Genomic DNA, 21795 nt, shown 5'->3' on the forward strand with positions numbered 1-21795 from the left:
CAAGTTCCCTCAGAGCAATGAGATTCCAAAAAATTATCTCTTCTCTACCTTTTCTGTCCCCTCTTTTTTTTTTTTGCGTTACACGGGCCTCTCCCTGTTGCGGCCTCTCCCATTGCGGAGCATAGGCTCTGGACGCACAGGCTCAGCGGCCATTGCTCACGGGCCTAGCCGCTCCGCAGCACGTGGGATCTTCCCAGACCGGGGCACAAACCCGTGTCCCCTGCATCGGCTGGCGGACTCTCAACCACTGTGCCACCAGGGAAGCCCTCCCCTCTGTTTTTAACTGGACAAAGAATAGCATCATATTAAGTTGAAACACTGGAAAGAATTATAATCTTATGTACCATGTGAGGAACCAACAATGATATTGTTAAGTAAACAGTATTTTCCATGACATTTCATATTTTCTTTGATGGAGTTTTAAAAAATTAGATTATATCATTTCTTAGAATTCTAGAATTTAAGTTTTAAAATAAAGTGACATTGTAAGAATAATTCAATAATTCAACCTATTTAAATCTAGTTCAAATAAATAAAATACTCAAATATTAAAATTGTTACAAAATGTTTTATGACCAAGATGCTAAAACAGAATGTATTTTAAACAATGAAGTCTTCCATAATTATAATCCAAAAATATAGAGATCATTTAAGTGAATGTTCTAGGTAACCTTTAATAAATCCAGAATTTGACAGCTGAGTAAAGAGCAATATAAGTTGCCATTCAAGGGTTTTTTTATTGTTTCTCATAAATTAAAAACTTTCCATCATTTGAGGATAGGATCAGTAATGGAACCAGTTTACACTGTAAAAATATATGCCTAAACAAGCAAAATATTGCCAGGCATGCACATCACTAGGTACTATTTTAAAAACTGATACTGCGCCAGTAGGTATAAACTTTTCCCAATTTCAGGCCTTCAAAGAATCCTCTCTAACACTCCCAAAGTATAGAGTAAAAGCTTTCCTTAATACACATTTGAGCCCATGTTGAGTCTACCATAGTTACTTTGGGTGTACTTACTCATGCACATCTATTCCTGGTCATATCCTAAGTGTATCCCTAACAATACAGCCATTGGCAACAGGGAAGGTTATAAGCTGTGGGGCACAGGTAATAGACTACAATTGTCTTTGGATTCTGAAGGAATAAAAATAAGTTTTGGTGTGGGAATGGGCACTATTTTGACATGTAACCACTTAAAAGCTCTCTGTCCCTTAAGAGATGAAGATATCCTTCAGACTGAGATAGTATTTTCATTTGAAAAAAACTAAAAATCTCCCAGTTCCTAGAGATGTAGTTGAAGTATAAGAACAATCACTTTGCCAGAACTAACCAACAATATTTAAAGATAATATACCAGCTTAAAAAATATATATAAGGGAATCAAACTTTCAATGAATATAAACTATTTTTATCTAGCCAATAGTTTATCCAATGACCATACCTTCTGTCTCTCGTATGTCTAGCACCTTCTTAATCTGAGAAAGAGGCATTAGATGAATATGCTTAAGAGATGCTGGGGGTCGGGTCTGGCCATGAGGACTCCTAAAAGTGCCAATAACCTTGTGTCGTTTTCTTGCTATCTGATTATAGAAAAAAAAAAAAGTCATCGTCAGTAACATAAAAACAAACACCAAATGCTTAAAAGTTAAATGGCACTAATCACATAAATCTATATGCAGCTTATTTAACTACCAGTCATTCCAAAATTACTATCTGATAAGAAGCATAGTTACTATGTGACAAATTCATACATGTAACTATGTAGCAGGAATGCTCATGTTTATATGAGAAGAGCTCAAAAGTCAGGAAAACAGGATATATGGAAAAGACCCCAGAGGTGTGAAAGAACTTAGAAGCACTGTGAGAAGTAACAGGATCAAAGGATGAAGGAACCTTCAATAAAAGGCCTTGAATTCGGAAAGGGGAATAGTTGCTCTGGGATTGCTGCCTTGGGTTCAAAAGATAATTGATTTCAGTGTAAGAGCAGAATACACAATTATCTCAGATGCTTTGCAAGGCACTGAAGATAAAGGAGTGAATAATACAGAAATGGTTCTGGCTCTCATGATACCTACATGCTATTGAAAAACAGGAAAATTAAAGTAACTAAATAATACATTAAAAATTGATACAAATTATAAAGTCAAGGTGCTATGTTAAGATATAACTTTACCTAAACTGGGAACTCATGCAAAGGAAGACATAGGTAAAGTAATGCTGGAGAAGGCAGGAGCAAAATCAGAAAGGACCCTGTGACTCATGATGTATTTGAGTTCTGTGAATTTTATAAGGTCTTTAAATTTATTGTTTTCATTTCCATGAAATCCTAGTATATTATTTTGCCTTTTTAAAAGAACATTTCTTTGGGGGTTATAATCGTCAACTGAAAGACATTAACACAAAATGATTTAGATTAAGCTACCTAATGAATTGAGATTGACTGGTCATCATCATGAATATGACAAAGTAAGGCTGAAAAATGTACTGTTGATAGCTTGTGTTGGCTAATGAGACAAGATCAAAAGGCAGTCAGTATCATATTCACATTGATGCAGAAATATGATGCAGATCTATGATACATATCAAATATTAAAGGCCCATTTACATTAATATATGAAAAAAGCTGATTCTTTAAATAATTATTTCCACTGTACTATTTGAATATACTTTTAATTTAGCTAAGCAAAATAAATAATTTTAAGGTTCATTTTTAAAAAGGAAAAACAATGACAAGTGCTAATATTGATGATACAAATGCTAGTCCGTCAAGGTAAAAACTCAAAATACAGATACATCACCTGTCATGTTTAAGTGAAGTCAGTTTAGATCTTATCTATTTTAAATACTTCTAACTTTTACCATTCTCTTCATTCCAAATTTGCTCAAAGTTTTGTTTTTTTTTTTAAAACAAACAAGCTAAAGAATAAGAGTTTATAAATCTAAAAGTCCAAATTATAAATTTGGAGTTCAAATTTAATGTTAGAAATAGAAATGTTACAGTTAATGTGATTCTGACATGGAGACTAAGAGAGAGTAGAACAAAAAGTCACTGAATTCAGGAAGATGAAGGAAGTAAGAAACCAGGGTATCAGATAACAGACTTGGAGGCTACAAGGAATGACCAATGGCAGGAATTAAAATGGAAGGTAAGTCAATGAGCCAGTTGTAGAAGACTTTACAAAAATTGAAGGGGATGTAAAATTTAAAAATTTAAAGTAAGTCTCAACTATCTAAGGATTAAGAGGATAAAGACCAGAATGGATTAGCAAAGGAAGTACAGATAACCTAACCTATTAGATGAATGGAGCCAGCTGACCTATGAACCTCAACAGGAAAAACTTACAAAAGCTTTAATGAAAGCAAACAAACAGAACTACTAAGCAGCTACATGGTGCTCAGTGAGCATGATACTGCAGGTTCAAATAAAATATGATCAAAAATTGACTCTACCTAGTCCCTGTTCTCAAAAGCAGAGCACGCTAAAGCTCTCATTACAGGGGAGACAAGTAGTTCAGAATTATCTGCCTCATGATTTTTTATAACTTTCTCAGTTCAGGGTAAGGTCAATTGTGTACAGTATTTTCACTGCCTTTACTTTTGTGTTTTGTGACAGTACTGACCAAATGAAAATACCATTTTTCACTAACCTCACAACAACAAAACTCTTTAACACAAGTAAATTTTTGGTGAGATTTTATTGCAGCTGTAACTGTACCTGGCTTGTTCTCTAAGATTCCGTTGTATTTATACTTTAAAAACTAATGTGCAGGAGACCTTCAAGATGGCGGAGGAGTAAGACACGGAGATCATCTTCCTCCCCACAAATACATCAGAAATACATCTGCATGTGGAACAACTCCTACAGAACACCTACTGAACGCTGGCAGAAGACCTCAGACCTCCCAAAAGGCAAGAAACTCCCCCACGTACCTGGGTAGGGCAAAAGAAAAAAGAATAAACAGAGACAAAAGGATAGGGATGGGACCTGCACCAGTGGGAGGGAGCTGTGAAGGAGGAAAGGTTTCCACACATTAGGAAGCCCGTTCACTGGTGGAGACAGGAGGGTGGGTGGGGGGGAAGCTTCAGCGCCATGGAGGAGAGCGCAGCAACAGGGGTGCAGAGGGCAAAGTGGAGAGATTCCCACACAGAGGATCGGTGCCGACAAGCACTCACCAGCCCAAGAGGATTGTCTACTCAGCTGCAGGGGTGGGCGGGGGCTGGGAGCTGAGGCTTGGGCTTTGGTCAGATCCCAGGGAGAGGAATGGGGTTGGCAGCGTGAACACACCCTGAAGGGGCTAGTGCACCACAGATAGTCAGGAGGGAGTCCGGGAAAAAGTATGGAGCTGCCGAAAAGGCAAGAGATCATTGTTTTGGGGTGCACGAGGAGAGGGGATTCAGAGCACCGCCTAAATGAGGTCCAGAGACGGGTGCAAGTAGCGGCTATCAGCGCGGACACCAGAGACGGGCATGAGACACCAAGGCTGCTGCTGCCGCCACCAAGAAGCCTGTGTGCGAGCACAGGTCACTACTCACACCTCCCCTCCCGGGAGCCTGTGCAGCCCGCCACTGCCAGGGTCCCGTGATCCAGGGACAACTTCTCCGGGAGAACACATGGCGCACCTCAGGCTGTTGCAACGTCATGTGGGCCTCTGCCGCCGCAGGCTCGGCCCCACATTCCGTGCCCCTCCCTCCCCCCGGCCTGAGTGAGCCAGAGCCCCCGAATCAGCGGCTCCTTTAACCCCGTCCTGTCTGAGTGAACAACAGATGCCCTCAGGCAACCTACACGCAGAGGCGGGGCCAAATCTAAAGCTGAAGCCCAGGAGCTGTGGGAACAAAGAAGAGAAAGGGAAATCTCTCCCAGCAGCCTCAGGAGCAGCGGATGAAATCTCCACAGTCACCCTGATGTACCCTGCATCTGTGGAATACCTGAATAGACAACGAATCATCCCAAAATTGAGGCGGCAGACTTTGGGAGCAGCTGTAGACTTGGGGTTTGCTTTCTGCATCTAATTTGTTTCTGATTTTATGTTTACCTTAGTTTACTATTTAGAGTTTATTATCATTGGTAGATTTGTTTATTGCTTTGGTTGCTCTCTTCCTATATATTTTTTTAATACATGGATTTTTTCCCCCTTTTTCTCTTTTTGTGTATGTGTGTGCTTCTTTGTGTGATTCTGTCTGTATAGTGTTGCTTTTACCATTTGTCCTAAGGTTCTGTCTGTCTGCTTTTTTTTTTTTTTAGTATAGTTTTTGGCGCTTGTTATCATTGGTGGATCTGTTTTTTGCTTTGGTCGTTCTTTCTTTTCTTTTTTTTAATTACTTCTTATTTTTTTTATTTTTAACAACGTTTTTATTTTAATAACTTTATTTTATTTTTCTTTCTCTCTTTATGTCTTTTTTTCTCCCTTTGCCTCTGAGCCATGTGGCTAACAGGGTCTTGGTGCTCCAGCCAGGTGTCAGGCCTGTGCCTCTGATGTGGGAGAGCCAAGTTCAGCATACTGGTCTACCAGAGAACTCCCGACTCCATGTAATATCAAACGGCGAAAGCTCTCCCAGAGATCTGCATCTCAACGCTAAGACCCAGCTCCACTCAACGACCAGCAAACTACAGTGCTGGATACCTTATCCCAAACAACTAACAAGACAGGAACACAACGCTACCCATGAGCAGAGAGGCTGCCTAGAAAGACAAGATCCAGCCTCATCCACCAGAACACAGACACCAGTCCCCTCCAACAGGAAGCCTACACAACCCACTGAACCAACTTTAGCCACTGGGCCAGACACCAAAATCAATGGAACTACGAACCTGCAGCCTGCGAAAAGGAAACCCCAAACACAGTAAGTTAAGAAAAATGAGAAGACAGAGAAACACACAGCAGATGAAGGAGCAAGGTAAAAACCCACCAGACCAAACAAATGAAGAGAAAATAGGCAGTGTACCTGAAAACAAATTCAGAGTAATGATAATAAAGATGATCCAAAATCTTGGAAATAGAATGGAGGAAATACAAGAAGTGTTTAACACGGACCTAGAAGAACTAAAGAGCAAACAAACAATGATGAACAGCACAATAAATGAAATTAAAAATTCTCTAGAAGGAATCAATAGCAGAATAACTGAGAAAGAAGAACGGATAAGTGACCTGCAAGATAAAATAGTGGAAATAACTACCGCAGAGCAGAATAAAGAAAAAAAGAATGAAAAGAACTGAGGACAGTCTCAGAGACCTCTGGGACAACATTAAACACACCAACATTCGAAATATAGGGGTCCCAGAAGATGAAGAGAAAAAGAAAGGGACTGAGAAAATATTTGAAGAGATTATAGTTGAAAACTTCCCTAATATGCGAAAGGAAATAGTCAATCAAATCCAGGAAGAAAAGAAAGTCCCATACAGGATAAATCCAAGGAGAAACACGCCAAGACACAAATTAATCAAACTACTAAAAATTAAATACAAAGAAAAAATATTAAAAGCAGCAAGGGAAAAACAACAAATAACATACAAGGGAATCCCCATAAGGTTAACAGCTGATCCTTCAGCAGAAACTCTGCAAGCCAGAAGGGAGTAGCAGGACATATTTAAAGTGATGAAAGGGAAAAACCTACCACCAAGATTACTCTACCCAGCAAGGATCTCATTCAGATTTGATGGAGAAATTAAAACCTTTACAGACAAGCAAAAGCTAAGAGTATTCGGCACCACCAAACCAGCTTTACAACAAATGCTAAAGGAACGTCTCTAGGCAGGAAAAACAAAAGAAGGAAAAGACCTACAATAACAAACCCAAAACAATTAAGAAAATGGTAATAGGAACATACATATCGATAACTACCTTAAATGTAAATGGATTAAGTGTTCCAACCAAAAGACACAGACTGGGTGAATGGATACAAAAACAAGACCCGTACATATGCTGCCTACAAGAGACCCACTCCAGACCTAGGGACACATACAGACTGAAAGTGAAGGGATGGAAAAAGATATTCCATGCAAAAGGAAATCAAAAGAAAGCTGGAGGGCTTCCCTGGTGGCGCAGTGGTTGGGAGTCTGCCGGCCGATGCAGGGGATATGGGTTCGTGCCCCAGTCTGGGAGGGTCCCGCGTGCCGCGGAGTGGCTGGGCCCGTGAGCCATGGCCGCTGCACCTGCGCGTCCGGAGTCTGTGCTCCATGACGGAAGAGGCTGCAGCAGTGAGAGGCCCGCGTACCACACACACACAAAAAAAAGAAAGCTGGAGTAGCAATTCTCGTATCAGACAAAACAGACTTTAAAACAAAGACTGTTACAAGAGACAAATATGGACACTACATAATGATCAAGGGATCAATCTAAGAAGATATAACAATTGTAAATATTTATGCATCCAACATAGGAGCACATAAGGCAAATGCTAACAGCCATAAAAGGAGAAATCGACAGTAACAAATTCATATTAGGGGACTTTAATACCCCACTTTCAACAATGGACAGATCATCCAAAATGAAAATAAATAAGGAAACACAAGCTTTAAATGACACATTAAACAAGACGGATTTAACTGGTAGTTATAGGACATTCCATCCAAAAACAATAGAATACACTTTCTTCTCAAGTGCTTACAGAACATTCCCCAGGAGAGATCATATCTTGCGTCACAAATCAAGCTTTGGTAAATTTAAGAAAACTGAAATCGTATCAAGTATCTTTTCCAACCACAACACTATCAGACTAGACATCAATTACAGGAAAAAATACAAACACATGGAGGCTAAACAGTACACTAGTTGAGAACCAAGAGATCACTGAAGAAATCAAAGAGGAAATCAAAAAATACCTAGAAACAAATGACAAGGAAAACACGATGACCCAAAACCCATGGGATGCAGCAGAAGCAGTTCTAAGAGGGAACTTTATAGCAATACAATCCTACCTCAAGAAACAAGAAACATCTCAAATAAACGACCTAACCTTACACCTAAAGCAATTAGAGAAAGAAGAACAAAAAAACCCCAAAGTTAGCAGAAGGAAAGAAGTCATAAAGATCAGATCAGAAATAAATGAAAAAGAAATGAAGGAAACAATAGCAAAGATCAATAAAACTAAAAGCTGGTTCTTTGAGAAAATAAACCATAATGATAAACCATTACTCAGGCTCATCAAGAAAAAAAAGGAAGAAGACTCAAATCAATACACTTAGAAAAGAAATAGGAAAAGTAACAACTGACAATGCAGAAAATACAAAGGATTATGAGAGACTATTGCAAGCAACTATATGCCAATAAAATGGACAACCTGGAAGAAATGGACAAATTCTTAGAAATGCACAACCTTCCAAGACTGAACCAGGAAGAAATAGAAAATATGAACAGACCAATCACAAGCACTGCATTTGAAACTATGATTAAAAATATTCCAACAAACAAAAAAATAAAATAAAATAAAAAATATTCCAACAAACAAAAGCCCAGGATCAGATGGCTTCACAGGTGAATTCTATCAAACATTTAGAGAAGAGCTAACACCTATCCTTCTCAAACTCTTCCAAAATACAGCAGAGGGAGGAACACACCCAAACTCATTCTACGAGGCCACCATCACCATGATACCAAAACTAGACAAAAATGTCACAAAGAAAGAAAACTACAGGCCAATATCACTCATGAACATAGATGCAAAATTCCTCAACAAAATACTAGCAAACAGAATCCAACAGCACATTAAAAGGATCATACACCATGATCAAGTGGGGTTTATCCCAGGAATGCAAGGATTCTTCAATACACACAAATGCCCATTGACAAATGAATGGATGAAGAAGATGTGGTACATATATACAATGGAATGTTACTCAGCCATAAAAAGGAACAAAATTGGGTCATTTGTAGAGATGTGGATGGATCTAGAGACTGTCATACAGAGTGAAGTAAGTCAGAAAGAGAAAAATATTGTATATTAATGCATATATGTGGAGCCTAGAAAAATGGTACAGATGAACCAGTTTGCAGGGCAGAAAGAGAGACACAAATGTAGAGAAGAAATGTTATGGACACCAAGGGGGAGAGTGGTGGTGTGATGAACTGGGAGATTGGGATTGACATATATACACTAATATGTATAAAATGGATAACTAATAAGAACCTGCTGTATAAAAAAATAAATTAAATTGAAAAATTAAAAAAAAAAAAACAAAACCAAAAAACAAAGAGTCATGTGCCACAATGTTCATTTCAGCTCTATTTATAATAGCCAGGACATGGAAGCAACCTAAGTGTCTGTCCATCAACAGATGAATGGATAAAGAAGATGTGGCACATATATACAATGGAATATTACTCAGCCATAAAAAGAACAAAACTGAATTATGTGTAGTGAGGTGGATAGACCTAGAGTCTGTCATACAGAGTGAAGTTAAGTCAGAAAGAGAAAAACGAACACCATATGGTAACACATATATATGGAATACAAAAAAAAAAAGGTTCTGAAGAACCGAGGGGCAGGACAGGAATAAAGAGGCAGACGTAGAGAATGGACTTGAGGACACGGGAAGGGGGAAGGGTAAGCTGGGACGAAGTGAGAGACTGGCATGGACATATATACACTACCAAATGTAAAACAGATAGCTAGTGGAAAGAAGCCACATAGCATAGGGAGATCAGCTTGGTGCTTTGTGACCACCTAGTGGGGTGGGATAGGGATGGTGGGAGGGAGATGCAAGCGGGAGGAGATATCGGGATATATGTATATGTATAGCTGATTCATTTTGTTATAAAGCAGAAACTAACACACCATTGTAAATCAATTATACTCCAGGGCTTCCCTGGTGGCACAGTGGTTGAGAGTCCGCCTGCCAATGCAGGGGACACGGGTTCGTACCCGGGTCTGAAAGGATCCCACATGCCGCGGAGCGGCTTGGCCCGTGAGCCATGGCCGCTGGGCCTGTGCGTCTGGAGCCTGTGGTCTGCAACGGGAGAGGCCACAACAGTGAGAGGCCCACGTACCGCAAAAAAAAAAAAATTAGACTCCAATAAAGATGTTAAAAAAAAAATACTAATGTGCATGATACAAGAGGGTAGCACTAGATAAGAAATGAAGTAGAAAGGAATAAAAGGAAGAAGTATAAATTTTAAAGAAAAAGGCAACTCATCAGAATCACTTCAATGAATGCAACAAAAAGTTACCCAATAACACAAATGTCAAATGAGTCTCCTGGTTAATGACTTTATCATTAGAAGATAGAATGTGTTCTATTTTCTGAGATGAAGGAAAATACATTCCATTATATCCCCCAATTAGACTGTTTAGTTATTAAAAATACACGAATAAAATAATGGAAGAAAGGGGTTGAAAAAGTACATAAATATAATTCAATCTGCCTGTAGGAGTAATATGGGGAAAAAATTTAACTTGGATAGATAAGAATTTTAGAATTAGAATCATTGCACCGCATCTGATAAACTGACCATTAACTCACTCTAAAACCTGTAGACTTAAGGAAGAAATCAGGGGATTATAAATTCATTGTATTAAATAATCAACATATCTCCTTCTTCAACAAAATACTGATTTCTTTGCTGGAAAAATCCACTTAAATTTCAAAAAGAACTCATAATTATTTTGTAAATCTTGAAGAAATATACATAGATATAAGAAGTTCCTAAAATTCTTCACCTAAGCATTTATTTGCATGGAAATAAACTAAATTTTCATTGTGACTTGGATCTGAAGTCATAAAAAATCATCACATTTCTTAATATTAGGCCTTCTCCTAAAAGCATTCAATTAATAGTATTAAGTCAACAACCAGTCTCATCAAAAAAATGTGATTAAGTTCACTTTAAGCTATTTACTTTAATCACTTAATTAAATTAATTTAAAGTTATTGTAATTAAATCAAAGTTTGGTTTTAAACATTCAGTGAAGTCACACAAAACAGCAGTGTTATTATACTGTATTAAGGACAACTTTACCTCTAGGCAGTCATTGAAGAGGAAGAGGGTTACTTGTTCTCCTCTGTCACAGGGGTGCTCACCTAGAGAAATTGTTTCAACTCGCTGAACTAAGCTTCGGTGAGAAGATAAAAGATTAGCCTGAATAGATTGAAAATATTAATTAAAAAGATTACTTTATAGCAAATAATTTGTAAAAGTTATAATTTAAAAGAAAGTTGTGTTGAGATTCTGTTTATATTATAACTGCAGAATCTAAATACAGTTGAGCCTTTAACAACACAGGTTTGAACTGTGTTGGTCCACTTATACACAGTTTTTTTTCAATAAATAAGTACTCCAGTACTACACGATCCATGATTGGTTGAATCCATGAATACAGAACCACAGAAACAAAGGGCCAACTATAAAGTTATATGCAGATTTTCTACTGCACTGGTGGGGCTGATGCCCTTAACACCCAGTTGTTCAAGGGTCAACTGTTAACAAGAAAAAGAAAATAAGTTGACAATCATCAAAAATGAATACCTACTGGACATCCATCTACTTCATAAACAACATCGAAAATTTGCTTTTGAGCTTCTGTCTTTCTCTTATCCTCATTAATATGGCTGAAAAATTAATAGTTACTTTTAGAACAAGATTATAAAAACTGTATATACATACATCTCGTGTCACAAACAAAAATCCTTCCATGTGAGTCTATCTTAATTTTGATACCTGTATCAGTTAAAATATTCCCTAAAAGTATCCCACTACATTAAAAAAAATTTCATACAACCCTTCAGAGAGGTATATTTTGCTTTAGTCCTTACTATATTGTGTCTTTTTTTTAAACTATACTCACTCACTTCCTAAAATAAGTTACAATGGTATAAACTTCAGGTTCTCATAATCTAAGTGTAAGTTCAGGTAAGGTTTTATGCAAATCATTCCTAAGTCATATGCTAATCATTTCACTGAAATAAAAATTAAGACTAATGGACAAGATGGAATAAGGAGGAAAAAAATATACTCTGCCTGAAACAACTAAAAAAATAAAAACAATCAAAGTATAACGAAACAGGGTTCTCAAGTCACCGGAAGTCAATTCCTGTGAGACAGGAAACAATGCAAGGCCAATTATATCCTGTATACAAAAGATACATTTTACATACAAAGACATAAATAGACTGAAAGTAAAATGATGAAAAAGAGCACAATATATTCTCCTCAAGTGTACATGGAACATTCTCCAGGTTAAGCCATAAAATAGGCCTCAAAAAGTTTGAAAGGACTGAAATAATACAAAGTATATTTTCCATAAACAATGAAGTAAAATCAGAAATTGATAACAAAAGGAAACTTTGAAAATTCACAAATATGTGGGAATTAGCCAAAACACTCCTACACAACCAATGGGTCAAGAAGTAATCACAAGGGAAATTAGAAAATACTTTCAGATAAACAAAAACAAAAACACAAAATTTATGGAATATGACTAAAACAATGCTTAAAGGGAAATTTATAGCTATAAAAGTATACAATTAGGGGCTTCCCTGGTGGCGCAGTGGTTGAGAATCTGCCTGCCAATGCAGGGGACATGGGTTTGAGCCCTGGTCCAGGAAGATCCCACATGCCACGGAGCAACTAAGCCTGTGCACCACAGCTTCTGAGCCTGCGCTCTAGAGCCCACGTGCCACAACTACTGAAGCCTGCACGTCTAGAGCCTGTGCTCCACAACAGGAGAAGCCACCACAATAAGAAGCCCGCACACCGCAATGAAGAGTAGCCCCTGCTCACCACAACTAGAGAAAGCCTCCGCACAGCAAAGAAGACAAAATGAAGACCCAGTGCAGCCAAAAATAAATAAATAAATAAATTTAAAGAAGTGGAAAAAAAAAAGTGTACAATTAAAAAAATGATCTCAGGCTTCCCTGGTGGCGCAGTGGTTGAGAGTCCGCCTGCCGATGCAGGGGACACAGGTTCGTGCCCCGGTCCGGGAAGATCCCACATGCCGCGGAGCGGCTAGGCCTGTGAGCCATGGCCGCTGAGCCTGTGCGTCCGGAGAGGCCACAACAGTGAGAGGCCCGCGTACAGCAAAAAAAAAAAAAAGATCTCAAATCAGTTTCCTAACCTTCTACTGTAAGACACTGGGGAGGAAAAAAGAGCAAACTAAATCTAAAGCAAGCAGGAAAAAAGGAAATCATAAAGATCAGAGTGAAAATGAATGAAATAGAGAATAGAAAAAAATCAACAAAACTAAAAGCTTTTTTCTTTTATGAAAATACGTTAACACTCACTGCTTAATTCGTAGTTTGTAGAAAGGATCAAGTTAAATAACGTGTGAGTACGTTAAACCACAAAGTGTTGAAAAACACTATTATCCTGATCCCAAAATAACAAAGCAGAAGCATGAAGGCTGGCTGATTAACATATAATATATAAACATAAGCAAAAGCCAAAATATGCATAATGCTTTCAGCAGCAACAGAAGCTGGTATTCATTAATTTGAGCATTATACTACTGCTGGATCCTTTCACTAGAGATAGTAATCTTTCGCTCTAGGAGCTCCTTTGCAAGTATTTTTAAGAAACGCTATTTCACATAGAAGCACCTCATGGAATCTCAGAAATCATTTAAATCTATTGAATATGCTTATTATGTAAAGCTCAAAGAAGTGAAATGCCCTCGCCCTTCATGAAGCAAAACAATTAACAGCAACAGAGTTTTCAATTTTGATCATATTAGTCAGGAAAAAATCATTTCTGATCAATGCTATGTCTTCAAGTTAAACCTACAGTAAACAGCTTAAGTTTAACAATCAAGTTCCCTAGTAAATTTCTTTAAGTTTATACTTCTAATACATCTCCAACAAACCGTATCAATTTAATTCCATAGAATTCAAAGTAAGAAACAAAAAGTCAAAGCTAATGTGAAAAAAGTATTATAAACTTCTTCTTTACATCATGGTCAAATTCCCAATTTCCATTTGGGTAGTTTATAAGAATATGAAGACAAAAACAAGCTAAGACTGGAGGTATATGAAGAAATTGTCTACTAGTGTATTTTTTACAATTTTCAAATTTCTAAACCATTGTTACTCTCTGCATAATAGTTCAATACCTTCAGAAATATGTTTTAATTATTGTATGCTTAACAATACTTCTAACATTTTAATGTGTGACTACACTACTATAAAATAATTTAGATACTATTACAGAATTATGCTACTGATATTTTTCTCACCATTTATGATTCTAGTTGTTCTACCAATTCCATTCTAAATCTAAGGAGCAATAAAAAATTGAAATAATGTACTTACGTCATTACTTCCTTTAGTGATCCAATAGCTTTTTCTAGAGTGCTTTTGTCAGGATTTTCTTCAGCTGTATGCTTCTTAAGATCTGTAATGATAAAATGTTTTCTCTATAATTAAAAAAAATTCATTGGTTCTCCAACTATGACTTAAAAATGCTGTCCACTTTGATAGATACAGGTTGATTAATTTTTTAAAAATAATATCTTTTACTTGTTTTATGCAGGCTTCCCTGGTGGTGCAGTGGTTGAGAGTCCGCCTGCCGATGCAGGGGACACGGGTTCGTGCCCCGGTCCAGGAAGATACCACATGCTGCGGAGCGGCTGAGCCCTGTGAGCCATGGCCACTGAGCCTGCATGTCCGGAGCCTGTGCTCCGCAACGGGAGAGGCCACAACAGTGAGAGGCCCGTGTATCGCAAAAAAAAAAAAAAAAAAATGTTTTATGCAATGTTCCCTTTTAAGAGCTCTCTTCTTAAATGTATTAAAGTTTCCATGTTTTTTCATTGACTAAATTTCCAGAATATGTAACAGATTTTCTTACACTATTTCAATTCCCTTCTAGTAAAGCTTGAGGACTCCTAGATTCTTCAAACTCTCTCCATAGTGCTGAAGGAAAACACATGATTCTCAATTAGCTAAGAAATCATTATATATGCCGTATTTCATAGCGGGGTCCATGGCTCCATCACAGAAAGCAGTTGGTGTCCTCAAGAGATGGTTTTGTTTAGTTTGTAGGTTCATGAGATGCTTACACTTTGACTCTTCTTATCCAAGTTGCTTATAATGTTCCATCTAACTGTTTGTTCCCCAATACCAGGCCCACCTAATCTTTTAAGTGGAATGATAGAAGAAAGGCTTAGAAATCAAGTTCATTTTAGTCATGACAACATTTGATGGGATTCCTATAAGTACTTAAGGAAACAATAATGAAGATAAATTTAAAAAAATACCCTGCTTTGTAAAGTTAAAAGTTCATGTGTTCATATATTCTTCTTATAATCTGTAAAAACAGGATAGCTTTTAAAGACTGGGGAAATCATCTCATATGTTAGTAATTCGAAACTACATTAGATAACCTCAAAGAGAATAAAAATGCTCAATTTTTGTAGTTACAACCATAACTCATAGTTTAATCAATATACTTTAAAGACAATAGATTAAACAGTCACAAACTTAGCCTCCTTATCTGCTACACACACTATTGTAGTTAAGGTTTGGGGACCAAAATGCTTTATTATACTTATTCCTATTTGTAATTTAATTTTCATACTTAAATTTAAAAAATATAAAAATTGGGCTTCCCTGGTGGCGCAGTGGTTGAGAGTCCGCCTGCCAATGCAAGGGACATGGGTTCGTGCCCCGGTCCGGGAGGATCCCACATGCCGCGGAGCAGCTGGGCCCGTGAGCCATGGCCGCTGAGCCTGTGCGTCTGGAGCCTGTGCTCCGCAACTGGAGAGGCCACAACAGTGAGAGGCCCGCGTACCGCAAAAAAAATAGTAATAATTAAAAAAAATAAAAATAATAAAAAAAAAATTGACTGTCCTAAAACTATTCACTACTTTAGTCAGGTAATATAAAAGCATATAAATATGCCTTTCTTTTCATGCAGGCATAATTTATTCATATTTATTCATAAAAATTAACTCTGCTATAAAAATCCCTTTCATTTATATCTGTAGTTTAAGTTTTAGAATAAACGGATGTATGTTTCAAGAGTGTTCTGCACAATGTAAGAAAAAAAAGCATAAAATGAAGCATAAAGAGCTTTTACTAAGATTCAGAAAAAGACGAGATCACTTGAGACATATTAATCATCTCTGATCTTGTAATTTTGTGGGTGAATTTCGTGTGGATGTAAACTGATCGTGAAATTAGTGATGCACCATGAAATATAAGAAGACTTTTAGTAGACAGACAAAAAGTACAATACTAGTCAATATAATTGACATCACAACAAATAAAGCATTTTAGGCCAGAGTGAATTTTTGTAGCACCAGTGATTATTCAGATTATCCATAAAGACATTTCCTATGTAAAAGATACAAGCTTTAAAGCTGAAACCTAAGAGGATTTTGAAAATGAGAAATTTTTCAAATTTTTTAGAACAAAACAATTCCATAGAAACATCCAAAATTGTCTGGAAACAGATCAGACAAGTACCATTTAAAAGTAATGCAACACTGGGTAACCTCTGTACTGGTCGGATGAGAAGTTCAACAAGGCTTTGCCGCCCACATTCTGGTTTAGCTTGGTTTATCTGAAAGGAATTAATTTATTCATTAATTATTTAAAAGGTTTTCTGCAAAGATTAGACATTACATTTACTAGATTACACTTTTATCATTTGTGCCCTGATAAGAACTAACAGAAGTAGGGTGGCAGTTGTTCTCTGGCAGATTACTGTGGCTAAATAATCTCCCAAGGCCTGAAATGGCCTCCTGGCAAGCCAAGGATTAACACCTTAAACAGAGAGTGAGTTCTCTAAGCACTCTTATACATTTCATTTGAGTTTCTCTTACATCTACACCATTCAAAAGAAAAAAAACAAATTTAAAATATTAATTATGCTGATACCATTTGGATAAACAAAGTAAGGCACTGGTAAGAAAAAAAAATCATTAAAAGCAAAACAAAACTCATTGGAAAATTTTTAGAGGTGTTTGAGAACTAAAACATGAATAAATTAGAAAAAAAAACAAAACCACAGACAACATTCATATTCATTCAGCTGTCTCTTGGATCCTGCTTGTAGCATGTCAAAACTTGTGAAGCCAAACATCACTGCCACTCTCAGGTAAAGCTAAAGTTAACAGATAACATTAAGGTGTTCTTACATGGATACATTTTTACTAAAAGTATAATTTTAATGAACTCATTAGATTTTTATTTGAAAGAAATGCACATTACCTTCAGAAAAGCATGAAATCTTGGTTTCTGTTTTTCACATTTAATAATTGTTTCCTTGCTCATTTCAAAGAAGTTCACAAAGGGAGGGTACGTTTTTACCAAATCTTTTGACTAGCAACAATTAAAAAAAACAACACATTAATTGGTAATGGATGTTACCCTTAGTCAATGAAACTTAAAGTTGAATAATCAGTAGTCAAAATCTGACATGCTGGACCCAAAATAAAAGTTTAAAATAAGTTTCTTCTCAAGTTAAATACAGGAATTTATTTTATAAACTTTTCACTAACTACTGTGTTAACTGCTAAACAAAATGCATCAATTGGTACCCAGAGCCTAAAGCCTGAAAAGCAAATAAAGACTCAAAAAGAAAAAGAAGTATATTAAAGCTTATAGTATTGATATAAACATGACAAAGTTTTAAAACTTCTATAAGTTCAGAATATAGTAATTATAGTTGATCTATACAGAATCCAAGAACATGCTATTATCTACTGAAGGATCCAAACCACCATTAAAAGACCAACTGTACTGGGTAATTTTTAGGTAAAATGAAAACAAAAAAAAGGAAAATGTCTTGACTAATTGAGACTAACAGGTATCAAAAAGATATGGGACAATAATTTGCATATTTGGAATTCTCAACCAACCAGAAAAAAAACATCTAAGGGATATAGGGTAAAGATTAAAGTTAGGAGACCTCGGAAAACAAAAGTAAATGGGCAAGAATCCAAGGCAGTGAAACTTACAAATCATATCCAAAGAGACTGAAAGAAATTTATAAATCCTATTCACAGCATCTCATCCAAAATTAATATACTTTATTTGATAAACTATGTTGTTCTTATCTTAGAGAAGAAACAGTTCATTAGAAACTTTTATGCAGACACAAAGACAGTAAAAACTGCTATCAACTAAGGAAAGAAATGACTAAAACTCGATTTCTGAAAATTACAAAAAAATCATTAATCTGTGGCTATTTATAAGAGGCAAATAACATATATATAGTAAAATGTTTGTAGCACAATACAACAATTAGTGTTCCTAATGATGACCTTGAGCTATCAAGAAACTGTTAGACTGTATAGAGAAGGCATGTTTCAGAAGAGAAGAACACTTGCAATATATTTTACAAACACAACTATGTCAAAGTGTTTAAAAAGCTCTCACATTTAAACAGGTAACTTTTATTCCCTGTCAGTCCTTGTTGAGATGATACTTTAATCTGAAAACTTAAAAAGGAAATAAAATACTTACATATTTAAGAAAGATATCACCAATACTTTTGCTCTCATCCCAATTAACAATAAGGTCTTCAAGATCATCCTGAAAAAACACAAAATGGGACAAGGAGATTGACTTTGACAATCCCTTTAACATCTTTTTATATTTAAGATATTCATTTGAAAGATGCACTTTACAATGTATCTTACTTAATTTGATGTGTATAACAATTAATAACATTCTTTCTCCTCAACAAGAAATTAACTTTTTGACTATGAGGAAAATATCCTTTGAAAAATAATTAAGAAAATATAAAGAATGTCAAGTCAATAAGATTTAAGTCTAGGGACTTCCCTGGGTGGCGCAGTGGTTAAAAATCCACCTGCCAATGCAGGGGACAAGGGTTCGAGCCCTGGTCCGGTAAGATCCCACATGCTGTGGAGCAACTAAGCCCGTGAGCCACAACTACTGAGCCCACGCACCACAACTACCGAAGCCCACGCACCTAGGGCCCATGCTCCGCAACAAGAGAAGCCACTGCAACGAGAAGCCCGCACACTGCAACGAAGAGTAGCCCCCACTAAAAAAGCCCCCACTAAAAAAAGCCCGTGCACGGCAGCAAAGACCCAACGCAGGCAAAAACAAATAAATAAAAATAAATAAATTTATTTTTTAAAAAAAAGAAGACTAAGTCTAACTTCCCAGTATGATGTGGTAGTTCAGTATCTTTTCTAATTATTAACTATAAAGCTGATGGTGTGATTAATTATAGAATTAATTAATTATAGAAAACTACTTTCGATCTTGCTGCTGAAACATCAGCCATTAGAAACTGTAATCTATAAAGGGGTCAGCAAACTTTACTTAAAGGGCCAGAAGGTAAGTATTTTAAGGCTTGCAGGCCACATGGTTTCTGTCACACGTCCTCAACCCTGTCCTTGTAGAGTGTAAGGAGCCATAGATAATACATAAATGATTGTGTGTGGCTGTGTATCAATAAAACTTCCCTTACCAAAACAAGCAAAACTTTACCAAAATCCTAAATTGGCTGGATTTGGTCCACTGACTACAGTTTGCTAATCCCTGGCCTATAAAATTTCTCAATCATCATCCTAAAATACTATATATTTTCAAAAATTTAGAAGACACCCTAAAAGCTTTCTAGGATAATAAAATAAAACACAAATCAGATGATAAAATGAGATACCAAGAAATGACATGCCCTAATTGAAATCCTAAAAGTGACTTTAAAGTAGAAATTAATCAGTAAACTTATACAAGAGCTTTTTAAAGTGTTATATGCAGACCCCCCCAAAACACACTTTTTTAGTGGGATCCACGAGATTAAACTATTTTTACTACACTACTAAGGCATTATTTGACTTTTTTATTGTAATCCTCTCATAAGGATACAACAGAGTTTTCTAGAGGCTATATATATGATGTGTGATACTGCAACAGAATGAATTAAGAAGTAGGCAGGAGAAATAGTCTTCTATTAAGCCAGACAGAAAAAAAAACATAAATCAACATCACTCCTCACTATTTGTTTTGGAAATTAGTTATTTTTTTAAAAGAACACGTTATTTATCTATCATATAATGAGTCATTATTACTTTAAATTTATTAATGTATGTTTTAAAAATTGGATATCCACACAAAAAAAGATGAACTTAAACCCTCACCTCAGCCAAAAATGAACTCAAGATAGGTTCTAGACCTAATTGTAAGAGCTAAAACAATACAACCTCTAGAAGAAAATATAGGAGAAAATCTTCAAAACCTTGGGTTAGGAAAAAATTTCTTAGATATGACACCAAAAGCACATTACATTTTCAAAAATGGATAAATAGGACTTCATCAAAATTAAAAATTTTGGTACTTCAAAAGACACCACTAAATAAATGAAATGACAAGCAATGACAGGGTGGGAGGAAATATCTGCAAAACACATAGCTGATAAAGGACTTGTATCTATAGTTTACAGAGAACTCTTACAACTCAGTAAGACAACAAACAACCCAACCAAAAAATGGGCACCAGATCTAAGCACACATTTCACAAAGGTAATATATGAATGGTTAACAAGCACATGAAAAGATGCTCAACATCATTAATCATTAGGGAAATGTAAATCAAAATCACTTCACATCCCAGAATGGCTATAAAAGAAAAAGGATTAGTATTGGCAAGAATGCGTAGAAATCTGAACTCTTATAGATTACTGGTGAGAATATAAAATGATGTAAAAACCTGGCAGTTTCTCAAAAATTTTAAATATAAGACTACCAATATGACCTAACAATTCTACTACTCCTAAGTATCTACGGAAGAGAATGAAAGCATGCCCAAACGAAGATTTGCACATAATGTTCGTATCAGCATTATTCATAACAGCCAAAAACTGAAAACAAGCTAAATTTCCATCAGTTGGTGAATGGATAAAGAAATGTAGGATAGCCGTATAATAGACTATTATCTGGCCACACAAAGGAACAAACTACTAACGTACTAAATCATAGATGAAATTCAAAAATATGCTAAGTGAAAGAAGCCAGACATAAGACACCTCATATTATATACTGACATTTATATGAAGTTTCTAGAAAAGGCAAATTCATAAAAAAGTAGATTAGTGGTTGCCTGGACCAGGGCCTAGGAATGGGGTTTACTACAAATGGGTATGAAGGATCTTAATGGGGAAGGTGAAATGCTCTAAAATGGATTTATGGTGGTGGTTGCATGATGTGGTAAAGTTATTAAAATCATTGAATCATATATTTTAAAAAGGTTGAATTTAAAGATGTAAAATGTACCTCAATAAAGCTGTTAAAAAAACTGAGGCATCTTTAAAAATACTATTAGATTTTTGTTTTAATTTCAAAAACAGTTACCAATAGATAAAACCCATATAGGGCTTCCCTGGTGGCGCAGTGGATGAGAGTCCACCTGCCGATGCAGAGGACACGGGTTCATGCCCCGGTCCGGGAAGATCCCACATGCTGCAGAGCGGCTGGGCCCGTAAGCCATGGCCGCTGAGCCTGTGCGTCCAGAGCTTGTGCTCCGCAATGGGAGAGGCCACAACAGTGAGAGGCCTGCGTACCGCCAAAAAAACCCAAAAATAACAAAACCATATAAACATAAGTTCCTCAGTCATTTTTAAGAATGAAAAGGGACCCTGAGACCAAATAATTTAAGAACCACTACCCTATATTCTGCAGATTCAGAAAAGCCAAAAGGGAAAAAATTTACTTCCAATAGCAAAAAGGTGAACTCAAGCAAGAATAATTTAACAGCTCACAGTGTCAAGAACAAAGATTTAACTGTTTAAAACTGCACTTGAAAGAAACAAAAGAAAAAGATTATAAATAAGACTAATCTTGGAACAATATAATGTAGTGAATTCTGGCACTGACTAGTTAGTTT

General features: G+C 36.4%; 1 protein-coding gene across 8 annotated transcripts in view; it reads right to left on the reverse strand.

Moving 5' to 3' along the window:
* ECT2 (epithelial cell transforming 2) overlaps positions 1–21795 on the reverse strand; it is a 63623-nt gene that overhangs the window by 15274 nt on the left and 26554 nt on the right. For all 8 annotated transcript variants that reach the window (XM_029215263.1, XM_029215268.1, XM_029215265.1 and 5 more), the window contains 7 exons: positions 18403–18471; positions 17146–17256; positions 16399–16495; positions 14245–14326; positions 11472–11550; positions 10961–11080; positions 1449–1587 (listed from right to left, as the gene is read on the reverse strand). In XM_029215263.1, coding sequence (XP_029071096.1) covers positions 1449–1587; positions 10961–11080; positions 11472–11550; positions 14245–14326; positions 16399–16495; positions 17146–17256; positions 18403–18471 — 697 coding nt within the window. The remainder of the gene's footprint in view (positions 1–1448; positions 1588–10960; positions 11081–11471; positions 11551–14244; positions 14327–16398; positions 16496–17145; positions 17257–18402; positions 18472–21795) is intronic.

The sequence above is a fragment of the Monodon monoceros genome, unplaced genomic scaffold (assembly GCF_005190385.1).
Source record: "Monodon monoceros isolate NGI ecotype Baffin Bay Population unplaced genomic scaffold, NGI_Narwhal_1 Super_Scaffold_11, whole genome shotgun sequence".
Classification (NCBI taxonomy): Eukaryota; Metazoa; Chordata; class Mammalia; order Artiodactyla; family Monodontidae; genus Monodon; species Monodon monoceros.